We start from the raw sequence: 13,273 nt of genomic DNA on the forward strand, positions 1-13,273 counted from the left end.
CCACATTGTATGTGTACATAATATGTTGCAAGAAAGTCATGTTTTTGCGACAAACAGTGAAGTGAAATTGTTCTGTGTTGTTCAAGAGTCCCCTCAATGTGTGATTACAATTTAGATTGTACAATGCGTTCATGATTTTTGTGAGATAATGTGTAGCAATTTGTGTGAGTTTTGGACAAAATCTGTAGGCTAGCGAAAGGTGTGTTTTGAAGAGTAATCTGAAGAGTAATCTAGTTCGACAGAAATGAGCGTGGCCTATATGGGGAGTTCCTTCATTATCCCAGGAATCCAGGGGAAATACATTTTGATTCTACTCTATACCTGTGCCTTAGACAAGGTAGCCTCTTCACTGTTGATCCCTGGGTTTTTTGTGGACGTGTTGGTCTGAGGCAGCTCCTCAGTGAAGGCTTTCTCCAACACTTTCAGGATAGACTTGCGAGCCACATCCTTGAAATTCTGACCCATGAACACGTACAACAGCGGGTTCAGGCAGCTGTTGATAAATGCCAGGCTGACAGCTACGGGTAACCCAATGTTGGCCACATTTTGCAGCATTTCACTGTTTATGTCCTCTATGAATTCTAACCAAATTTGTTCCATGATGTGAAAGGGGGCCCAGCACAGGAAAAAAGCGGTGATAACAGCTGCTATGATTTTGAAGGGGCGACCTGAGTGGCTGAGTGACCGATTCCTCCTGAGCCGGTAGATGATGACAGAATAGCAGGAGACGATGACGGTGAAAGGGACCACGAATCCCATGAGGAAGCGAGTGTTGATCATGGCCCCACGTCGAAACTTCCACAACTGCATCGCTGCGGGTGAACTGTAGTCATCGGTGAGCGCAAAGTTGTCGAAGCACTCAATGATGTCTTTATCACGGAAGGAGGGTCCTTCCCTAGGACCATGGGTCCTAAAGATGAAGTAAGGGGAGCTGAAAACTAAGGCCAGAACCCAGACACACAGACTCACACAAGACGCCTTTCTGACACTGCGGTGGTTCTGGGCCCACACTGGCCACACCACACATACACATCTGTCAACACTGATGACCATCAGAATGTAGACGCTGGCAAACATGTTCGTGAGGAGAGTGATAAAGTTCAGTTTGCACATGAATTTGCCAAAGGGCCAGTGGAAGTCCAGAGCTCTTTCTGTGATGGTCAAGGGCAGGAATGCTGCAACGAGGAAGTCGGCCACAGCTAGGTTGAGATACCACACAGTGTTGATGGTTTTCTTCATTTTGAAGCCCGTCACCCAGATGACAACTCCGTTTCCCAACACGCCGAGCACAAAGACCAGGCTGAAAATGACGAGGGACACGACCTTGAGGGATTTGTAGAGTTCACCCTCCCTGAAAGAGCCGTTTCTACCAGACAGATCCATGGTTTCATTGTGATAGACAGCAGTTGTGGTCATAATCTCCATCGTCCTGAAAAGTATAATAACAAAACAAAGGTTCATGCTTTGTTTTATCACACCATTTCTTAATTGTCCAAATTTCTTCCTGCATATGGCTCAGTAAGACTAAGAGTCAAAGCATTTATACTGTCCTGAAAAGAGCTCTTACAGTACAGTTGTCTGCGATTTGTAACTCGCCCCTGTAAAAGGTCTAAGCTTATCACCGGAAATGACCCGAAAACAGTTTAGTGCAAATATTTTTCTTTTTGATAACTACTCGTTTATTTGATGTTTTTGCATATTATTGTATATTGTAGTTTGTCTTTAAATGCCTCGATGAATTGAATACACAGGACCTCAATGGAAATAAGCCATAAGCTTTTTTTATCATCCTTTTGTATAAATCTGTACGTCTGTGCTTTTTCAACATGTACAACCCTCAATTAAAGGGGCAGTGATATATTTATGTTAAAATAAGTGTTGATAGCTCTATGTTCCCATAGCAATCATTGCCTTAGACTGTCTAGATAAATAAAAAGAAGAATAGATACCTGTATCAATGTGTTGAAGTGATGTCAGCCAGAGAACTGTCTTCTTCAAGCTCCTATCTCTGTGAAGGTCTGATGAAATGTCGGACGTCTATATTTATGTCTGTGTATGTCTGGATTATGACCTCTGTGGGAGGAAACTGATTACAAACAGGACAAAAGAGAGAAGTATAACTATGTTACACAAGCTGTCAATTTCCTCATCAACAGGATTATGACGCCATCTTCACTGGCAGTTTTGTCATACCGTGGGAAGAAACTGAGTACAAACAGATACAAGAGAGAAGTATAACTATGTTAGTATAACTATGTTACACAAGCTGTCAATTTGATCATCAACTACTAAAAGTGTCAATATAATTATCCAAGCAATTACACAAAATAATGAATTAAATGCAACTAAAGTGTACAAAATAATGCATGCTTGAGAATGGAAACGGATATGGACCAAAAAAAAAACATTAAAGTGGACTTGAGCCAAGGTTCTTCTTACGGTGAGACTAAACAGTATGAGATCCTCCTCGCGATCCTCACAGGTTGGCACCCTGCCCTCTTCTACAAAGTTTAACCTCAGGACCAAAGGCTAATAAAACTTGGATCATTATCTAATCATCTGGGGACCCCTTGAAATAATTTGGGAACCACCAGTTTAGGCTATGCATAGAGAGAGAGAGTCTTTGCAGTATAAATCATTTTGTCTCTCAGTCTTCTGATTGTACCACAGCCAATTAAGTGACTTAGTTTAGGCTACTGCGGATTCAGTCGGGTTGCCTTCCTTGAAACATATTTATTAAAATAAAATCATGTTGGGTTTCACAATTTTATACATTACAAACCAACTGTGTAGCTATACAGTATGTATCACAGCAAGGGGACCCATGTCATGTTATAGACTGTACATTACAAAACTTTGTATGTGTTCACTGTGCAATGAGGAATTTGGATCAATTTCTAATCAATGGAGCAACTATCGAAAATATCTCAATATTTAGAGTTACATCATATTGCAAGGTAACTGCACAACCTAAACCCCCAGCCCATGTAGAGATTGTTTGGCCTTTAGTCAAAAATATTTTATTTCCATCATTTGTTCATTTTAACGTCCTCAACCTCCTGGGGGAGGGGGGCGACCGCACCTCCAGCACCCCTAGTTCCCGCGGGTAAGATGATAAATGTGTTTTATTACCTCTTCCCAATATGTTTGAACCACCTGGCATTCCCAGATGACAATAGTAGGTACAGTAGGTCCTCTCTGAGAGGCATTACATACATATGCAACACTGGCCTGACTCTAGCATGCATTGCAAACACTCGGACCCCGGCATTCATGTTCTGGGGGAAGCATAGCAGATCTACAAGCTCACAACGCGTTGTAAGCTTGTAGATCGGCTATTTTCTCAAAAGACTTTCGGCGCAGACCGGGGACAAAAGTCATTGTATCATTAAAGTCCCATGCTAAACACAGAGGCAAAAGTGATTTCATGTACACCCATAGGGGCGCCACAAATGCTACAAATAAGTCACTGTAGTAGAAACACGACTATATTCAGCAAGCTAAGGTACTAATGTATTGGAGTGCCCTTTTCTAGTCATTCAATGGGAAGTTCCAAGCAAAATGTTTCTCTTCAAAGATAATGCCAGTTATGTTGATAATTCCAGTGTTTGTACATCTAATGAGCTAGTTTGTGTTATTTGTCGTCTTGTCCTATTTTTGGTTTCTCTGTACATGTCAGATAATATACACAGAAACATTGTTTCCTCAATAGATTTTTATTTTCCTCCGTTGCCTCATGTTCCCTCACAATCACGTGTATGAAAATGAAACAGGTTGAATTATTTAGACAGTGGATATTAAAGGAGTAGTTAACCCCAAAAATGGACAGTAACACATGAGCACAAACAACTAAAGAAAAGTATGCATTTATTAACAATATTGAAGTTAAGGTTTTACAGAAACTGAACAGAAGCATAAGACGTCAGGGTGGCCATGGCCAAAACAATAAACCAAACACCACACTAAATAATAAATAAATACACTAATCTGCACCAAGTCAAAGTACAATTCTAGTCTCCCTGACTACCACAAAAACAGGAGAAAAAGTGAATCAAAACAAAGGGCAGCACACCCCTACCAGAAGCTTCCCATGTCTGTAATTAAGCACAAAAAGCTACTTTAAGCACTAAGCACGTCATGGTATGACATTAATGTTTCATTTGTAATAGATGTGTATATTCCATATTTATGTGATTTATACTACAATTAATGTACAAACATTCCCGGAAAATGACACTTCTTTAGGCATTTTCCTTATATATATATATATATATATATATATATATATATATATATATATATATATATATATATATATATATATATGGCAATGAGAGTTCAGCACATAGGGTGAAGAATGGCTTGAGTACTGAAGTGGAGTTTCTCCCAGGACTTTATGCTGGCTGCTAGCTGATTGGCAATGAATCACGACCAGGTGCTGTCACTCTGCCTCCAATCACCTTTAGCACTGCAGGGGAAAAAAAGAAAGAGAAGGCACACACACACAACCTGCGGCTCCAATTTCTATAGAGCCAAAACGGCATCGATAAAGGAAATGCTAATAACTGGTGTCAGATCATGTCTTGGTGGTAGCCTGGTAAACCCCTCCCTCCGGATATCTCATTTCCATTTGATATCATCAAATGCAAATGAGATTTCCGGAAGGGGGATGGTTTACCAGGCTAGGCTTGGTGGATCCTGTACCAAACTTTACACTAACTACCCCTTAAATAAAGTGAAGTAATTAAACTACATCAAACCCATGTCTAAACTTAACCACATGCAAGGTATAACCATTACCATTACATTAACCTTTGATCACACCCCTGATCAGTAGACATAGAATACAGATGATCTGATGGTTCAATATTCACTACCAATCATTTCAGATAAAGTGGTGTCAAATCACCTGTTATAAGAGTCAAGTTGAGGAGTGATAATGTCAGACTTTTTACACTTGTATTTGTAAGTATTAAACACACATGCATTTAGCCTGAGAAACGTTTTGTTTTCATGAATGAAAAAAAAAATATATAATTATATTGTAATTATAATAATCTCAAAATACAGTTTTCTCTACCATGAATAATTCAATAACAACAATAACCTCAATAAGTTTATCTAACACAGTGAAAGTTTTAGATTAGATTTAAAATATAACATTACACACAGGTCTGGTAAGAGATCTATCCTGCTTTCAGAGCTCCTTGAAGCATGGCAGTTTCCCAGCTTTGTGGATGTAGAGCAAAGGATGAACAAGCACTGACATCATGGCTATTGTATATGTGATGTGCTTAGCAACTGGGTTGCTCAGTAGTGCAGACAGAACATAAGGAATATAGCTCAGTGTAGTCAATACCATTACTATCAAGCTGATCAGAATAATTCTAAAAGCTCTTCTCTTCATGTTGTTTCCCTCCCCACTGTCCCTCTGTCCTTCTCCTGGTCCAGGCTGTTTCAGAGCTCTGAGGACCGAGAAGCAGCAGAAAGACACCACAGAAATGCACACAATGCAAAAGCCCAGTAAGATGTATGACAACAGTATTTTTGACCAAAAATATAACGAGCTGAAGGCAAACACCGTCAGCCAGACAACACAGCAACAGGCCACCTTGTACCGAAGAGCTTTGTACCTGAGAAACACCACAGGGTGAACCACCGCTATGTAACGCTCCACACAGATACAACAATGGAACGATGGAACAGAGAAGAAGAAAATAAAAAACCACAAACCACAAACAATGCCAAAAATAAAGATGTCTGTGAAGAGCCATACAAAGCAGAAGACAGCGGTCAGGGAAAACATGATCAGAGATGCAGTCATGTTGAGATAAAAGAACTCTGAGGCTATCGTCCCACCAGCTCCACTCAGTATCAGCCAAACAACGTAGCTGTTGGTGGGGAAAACCAGGATGAGGTAGATAGAGTTGATAGCAATTCGTAGCGCCAGTTCGTTGTCGTCTGCTGAGGAGATGAGGGGGATGGAGGAGTTGGTGCCATTTTCCAGTGTGCCATTCATCTTAAGACTCTGTGTTTGCCCTGTAACCCGTTCAGAAGAGCGAGACATAATTTGGGTGGAATTGAGTGCAGTTGTCTGAATATTACAATGACACAACTAAATATGTTAAACAACTCTTCTTAACATTCTTCTGAAAACAACGACTATTCTAGTGAACAATGAACACAAGGTTAAAGTGATCTCACGTTTTAGATGTCAGCAGAGTGTCTCAGATCTCTGAGTTGGGTGTTTTGGTGAAGTCTCTTCTTCAGACAGTCACTGTCTTCCTGATAGCAAATCCTCCAAATGATGTACTCTCTGCTTTACCTCCTCTAACCATTCCCTTCCCTCCTCCTCCTTCTACTGTGTTGCTTGTTGTACACCTGCACAAATAAGCATGTTCATATTGCTTCCGATGGTTACTCCATGGAAATGTATTCAATCACCCGTACAGTGATTATGCACACTTTGCCTGTGGTTGGATATTTGTTTATCATACACCCATGTAGCCTTTACAGAGAGGGTGACTAAGGTATTTGTGCCAAGTTGTTGGTGTGAATAGGCTCTATGCACAGCAGCCATTTTGGAGAAAAATTGGGCCTCTTCTTACCTCCTTCACAGGTGTTACCAATGATACTAATGAATGCTCTGTTCTGGTCACTAGAAACACTCCATTTCGTTTCCCAAATGGCCCCTTATGGTGGGTGTGTAACTCTGAGAGTGTACAAATGGACTCGTCAGAGTTATGGGGGTCCTTGAAAATAAGACAACCACTATGCCACACTAAATGGAACAGAGCCTTAATTAGTATCATTGGTAACACCTGTGAAGGAAGTAAGGAAGGGGCCCAATTCATTCCCAATATGGCTGCTGTGCATAGAGCCTATTGGAGCAACAGTGTGCCTGTGGCCTCTAAAGTGGTCCCTGAGGGCTACACATGGCCCCTTGGTGTGATTATTGTCATGGCCCGACCCCTGAACATTGTTTGTGGCACATTTGAAGTAGATTGTTGGAGCAGCGGTGCGCCTGTGGCCACACGTGGCCCCTGTTGTGGCCACAGGCACACCAGGGGCCGACTGATGGCAGTTTGTTAAGTTTGTGACGGCCACCGTCCAACAAAATATGTTACCATAGTTATGCAGACAACACACACATTTGCATAACGGTATCACCAGGGGACTATATTCCAATATGATCACTGAGTAAATTAAATGCATTGAACAAATTATTCTGCACTGTAATTTTATTCTCTTCTTTTTCTGTTTTATTTCTACTTCTTTTTATTCCGCTCTGCGTCTATTAATGCTTAAGGGCGCTCTCCCACCGCACTTTTATTTTACCTACGGGGCGGAATCTGCCAATGCTTTGTCAATGCAAATGCGTGGATTCTGGGAAAAATGCACAAGACCATGAATCCACGCATTTGCATTGAGAAAGCATTGGCAGCATTGGCAAAAAAAAGATTGTCTCCGCCAGGCCGAAAGAAATGGCGAGAGAGTATGTTTTGCACCCTGTCCGTCCGTCCGTGTCCGTGTGTCCGTGTGTCCTTCTGTCTGTGAACAGCTAATCTCCGGCACTGTTGGCCCGGTCACTGCCAAACTGTGCACACACACTCCCTGGATGTCAATTCAGGGAATTTTTCACATGGGCCTGTTATAGCGCCACCAGGAGGCCACTTTTTTTCATTTTTTGACAGTATTCCTACCGATATTATCCAAATCGGTATCTCTATAGTCATTAAACAAAACGGGTCTTTCAGATTTTTCATATTCCATCCTGATTGGCTAAGAATGGCTTCCAAAGTGTCCAGGAATACGTTATGAACAAAATCAGAAAGACATTGTGCAATTTTCATGCAATTTTGCATGTACATTCCCACTAAGCCGAGGAAAAAAGGCCACTTGAAACTTTTTACAAGCCGATTCGTGTTTTTACCTATAACTGCACAGATCTGTGTAAAACTTTGTATGCACACTCCCTAGAGCCCAAGGAAAAACCTTTGCCCTGCATTTTTCACATCTGCTTTTTATAGCGCCACCAGGAGGCCACCTTGTGTAAAACACATTTTTGGATATTAGTCCAAATTTCATATAAATCGGTGGACATTATCTCTATATTCATGAGATCAAGACGGATCTGTTTCATATTCCATCTTGATTGGCTAAGATTGACTTCTAAAGTGTGTAGGAGTGGTCCGTTTCGAACAAAATGCCGCAAATCATGAGCGCAGCGTCTTATTGCGGTGAAACTTTGCACACACATTTGCACTTACTTACAAAAAACAAAACAAAAATCCATGAATTCAAGTCTCCATGGGGTGACTAATCCATTGAAACAAAGTTTTTTTTGGGTGAAGTGTCCCTTTAATGGAGTCAAGGCTTCATGGGGTGTTTAATCTTTTGGGTGAACTACTCCTTTAATATGTTATGTAAAGCACTTGAATCGCAGGGCTTTGCGTTGCGTTGTGACCTTGTAGATCTGCTATTTTCAAAAGATGTTAATACATTTTGAACACTTGGGAAATGGAACATTCTGCATACTGAGTACTTTTACTTTTGGTACTTTAAGTACATTTTGATGCCAATACTTTTGTACTTTTACTACTTTTACTCAACAAAATTTGGAATACTGGACTTTTACTTGTAACAGAGTATTTCTGCATTGCAGTATTAATACGGGTACTTAAGTAAAACATTTGAGTAGGTATTTTCCACCACTGACAACAACAGCTTCTGAGTACATGCTCACAGTACCATGGTATACAAGCAAGGCAGCATCAGACGACTCACAGTGGCATATAATGACTGTATGCGGCTGCTGCAAGAGAGCTCCAAGAAGCTCCAGTGCAAGCCAGATGTTTGTTAGTGTCGGGGCACCCACCTGCTCTGCTGTGCTACGCAATCTTATGTATGTGTAGGGCATCTGAGTCAGTAAATGACATCATTGCTGTCATAATTAACCCCTTATGTAGTTCTGTCAGGTTCTCCTCTAGACTGTGGAACCATTGGCGCACTTGTCTGTATGTTCGAAACTTAACATGGTGGAAGTCTTTTTATTGTATTTTTTTCCTGTTATTGTTATGTTTTGTATGGTGTTTTTATTGTGATATGGATCCCCCTTAACCTGACTCAGCCAGATGAGGGCGGTATTGAATTTCACATGTGAAACAAAATGTGTGTCGCAAGCTTCTTCCATTTGGCGAAGTCAGGTTAGATCCCCCTTGGGTCTGAAATAAAGATTGAATTGAATTGAACAAGCAGGCAGCTTTGACCATGGATGCATGAGGTCAATATGCAAAATTCGGCCCCCGACATCAACATGTTTGCACTGAAGCAAGACTCATTGGAGATGGACATGTCTGATTGGATACAGGATAGGGACATCTGGGCACCTCGGTGTAAAATTGGCTATTTAGTCAAAGAAAAATTGTTTTAAGTAATTTAAAGTATACATGATGTGAACATGCACTATACATCATAATCAGACTTAATTTTATCCTTCTTTTTTTTTTCATTCAACCTTTATTTATTTTCTCGGGGATACATTGATGGCAGAGCCCTCATTTTCAATGATGCCGAGATTACAAGCATAGTACAACAGTGTAAATAATAATGATGAATAAAAACAACAGGATAAACAAGTTATAAATGTGAAAACAACAAACCAACAGAAAAAAACAGTAATAAAGACAGCTTAATTAAAACAGTGACAATCTAAAACAACAAGATTGGCTAGCAAGTTTTTAAATTGACCCAGTGAGACCATGGAATCCATTTTTAAAGTGCGTTGTAATTCGTTCCAGGTGAAGGGAGCACTAAACCCGAAAGCTGTTTGCCTAGCTCGGTGTTGGCCTTGGGGACTAATAATGGGATGTATTCCTGAGAGCGTGTGTGATGGGTGGAAGTATTTGGTTTTAACAGTGATGAAATGTATGTTGGGGATTTATTTAAAAGTGCTTTATAAATATATATGTACCAATGATGGTCTCGTCTCATGGAGAGAGAGGGCCATCCAACTGTAGTGTGTAAAGTGCAATGATGTGTGTTGTATGGATAACCTGTGATGAACCTGAGAGCAGAGTGGTAGATGGCATCTAGGGGCTTCAACTTCTTGTTTATGCCCCAAAATGACTGGTTATGCAGGTTTTGTATTGCAGAAATATTAGACCTTAATCGTCAAATGTTTAAGCATGTTCTAATCACGTATACTTTACTTTACTTTAAAAAAAAATTCAAATACTTTATTTTTTAACATTTTGGAAAGAAATAGCCAATTTTAACACCGAGGTGCCCAGGTGCTCTTTATTGGTACCCACATATCCTGTTACCGTCTGTCTGATTGATTGATTGATTGATTGATTGATTGATTGATTGATTGATTGATTGATTGATTGATTGATTGATTGATTGATTGATTGACTTTATTAACAGTTGCAAATAGTGCAGTGGTACGATATTACAATGATTGCTAAAATGATAACACAAAAAACCCTAGGGTAGATATACTCTGTTACAAGTAGAAGTCCCTTATTCAAACACCTTGCCTTGTGACATTTCTATTTAACATCTCTCATAGGCCTACTGGTAAACCTGCACATTTGTTGTTACAGATACAACCCACCAATACTAGACATGGCTTTGCGACCAGACAGGCTATGGGTGATCACTTTACTACGGCTTTAATACCAATAACTAATACGCTAAAGAGAATAATGTATAGAGCAGGAACACATTGAAATGGGCTTCCTCCACATATACTGAGGATACACAATAAATCAAGCTTCAAAAAGAAATTGAAGGAAGCCTTAATAGTAAAATAGTTAGATTTAAAAAAATGTAATTTCTTGATTTGTGAACTAAAAAGTAATATACTACGGTATGTAATCATTTAGAGAATTGTGAAGACCGAAATCTTCAATCATTTTTGTTGTTTTGTTTTAACTATGTTATGGTAGAATTACGTTGTATTATGTTTTAATTAGATTGTGAAGTGTGAATGTTTGGACCCCAGGAAGAGTAGTTTTCACTGTGGTGAGGACTAATGAGGATACGTACTAAACAATAAACTTAGTTACTTTACACCACTGGTTTTAAGTTTGTATAACTTAAAGGATACATCTTTGCATACAGTGTGGGTATTGTGCCATATTGTACTTCTACCCATTCCTCATTGGTCATTTGTAAAATTGACAAATAGGCTCTATGTACAGCAGCCATATTATCACTTCCTTCACAGGTGTTACCAATGATACTAATGAAGGCTCTGTTCCATTTAGTGTAGCACAGTGGTTTCCACGACCCCCATAACTCTGAGAGTGTACAAATGGAACCAAATGGACCCGGGCCATTTGGAAGCCCATGAGGGTCCCTGGACCCCAACTGTAGACCCACTGGTGTAACAGAGTGTTTCCAGTGAGCCAACATGCACAATATCAGCACCCTGACTCTGTTTGACCAGAATGGAACAGAGCCTTCATTAGTATCATTGATAACACCTGTGAATGTCTTCATAATATGGCTGCTGTGAATAGAGCCTAATTTAAGTCCCATGCTCAACACAGAGCCAAAAGTGATTTCACTTACACCCATAGGGGGAGCCACACATGCTAAAAATGTCACTGTTGCAGAAACATGACTATATTCAGCAAGCTATTGGGGTGTCCTTTTCTAGTCAATCAATGGGAAGCTCCAAGCAAAATGTTTCTCTTCAAAGATAATTACAGCTTTGTTGACAATTCCAGTATGTGTCTATCAAACAAGCTAATTTGTGTTGTTAGTTATGTTTTTTGTATTCTCTCTGTACATTTCAGATGTATGTCAATATACATAGCAATGTATTGTTTCCTCAATAGATCATTTTCCTCATTTGCTTCATGTTCCATCAAAATCATATTTATGAATATGAGGGAAAAAAAATAATTAACAAGTATTTATTTCATGAACAGGTTGAATGATTTAGACAGTGGATATTAATCAGTCAGACAGCATTGATAAAGGAAAATGCTACAGTATTAACTGGAGGCTTGGAGGACACCCTTCCCAGATCCTGTACCAAAGTCTACACTAGACACACATGATTTTAGCCTGAAAAACAACAAATGTTTTCACAAATGAAAAAACTACATAATGATGAACAATAATATATAATTAAAATGTAATGTCAACAACAGTTTTCTCAAATAGCTGAATGATTTTAATTAGTTTCTCTAACACAGTGAAAGTTTTAGATTATATTTAAAACATAATATTACACACAGGTCTGGTAAGAGATTGATCCTGCTTTCAGAGCTCCTTGAAGCATGGCAGTTTCCCAGCTTTGTGGATGTAGAGCAAAGGATGAACAAGCCCTGACATCATGGATATTATATATGTGATGTAAAAAGCAACTGGGCTGGAATAATTCAGTAGTTGGGTCAGAACAAAGGGAATATTGCTCAGTGTAGTCAGTACCATTACTATCAAGCTGGTCAGAATAATTTTAAAAGCTCTTCTCTTCATGTTGTTTCCCTCCCCACTGTCCCGCTGTCCTTCTCCTGGTCCAGGCTGTTTCAGAGCTCTGAGGACCGAGAAGCAGCAGAAAGACACCACAGAAATGCACACAATGGCAAAAGCCAGAAAGGTGGAATACGCCACTGTTAGTGACCAAAAATATAACAAGCTGAATGCAAATACCGTCAGCCAGACAATACAGCAACAGGCCACCCTGTACCGAAGAGCTTTGTACCTGAGAAATACCACAGGGTGAACCACCGCTATGTAACGCTCCACACAGATACAACACTGGAACGATGGAACAGAGAACCAGCAAAAAAAAACAGCAAAGTAAATAACCATGAAAAGAATAATGTTGCGTGTGAAGAGCCATGCAAAGTAGAAGACAGCGGTCAGGGAAAAGATGATCACAGATGCAGTCAGGTTGAGATAAAAGAACTCTGAGGCTATCGTCCCACCAGCTCCACTCAGGATCAGCCACACAACGTAGCTGTTGGTGGGGAGACCCAGGATGAGTTGGATAGAGTTCATAACAGTTACTAGTGCCAGTTTGGTGTCGTCTTTTGAGGATATGAAGGGGATGGAGGAGTTGGTGCCATTTTCCAGTGTGTCATTCATCCTAAGACTCTGTGTTTGCCCTGTAAGCCGTTCAGAAGACATAATGGCTGGATTTGAGTGCAGTTGAATATATGTAATCAATGACTCAACCAAACATTTTAAACAACTCTTCTCAACATTCTTCTGAAAACAACAATTATAGTGAACAATGAACACAAGGTTAAAG

At 40.0% G+C, this 13,273-nt stretch overlaps 1 protein-coding gene across 1 annotated transcript; it reads right to left on the bottom strand.

Moving 5' to 3' along the window:
• Positions 1 to 309: 309 nt before the first annotated feature.
• LOC311061625 (chemerin-like receptor 1) lies at positions 310 to 1,425 on the bottom strand (the record flags this gene model as incomplete). The annotated part of the gene is made up of 1 exon (XM_084080318.1): positions 310 to 1,425. The coding sequence occupies one exon, from the start codon at positions 1,423 to 1,425 to the stop codon at positions 316 to 318; it is 1,110 nt and encodes a 369-aa protein (XP_083936444.1). The 3' UTR covers positions 310 to 315.
• Between the last annotated feature and the right edge of the window lie 11,848 nt (positions 1,426 to 13,273).

The sequence above is a fragment of the Gymnoscopelus microlampas genome (assembly GCF_963454915.1).
Source record: "Gymnoscopelus microlampas genome assembly, chromosome: 15".
In the NCBI taxonomy this organism is placed as follows: Eukaryota; Metazoa; Chordata; class Actinopteri; order Myctophiformes; family Myctophidae; genus Gymnoscopelus; species Gymnoscopelus microlampas.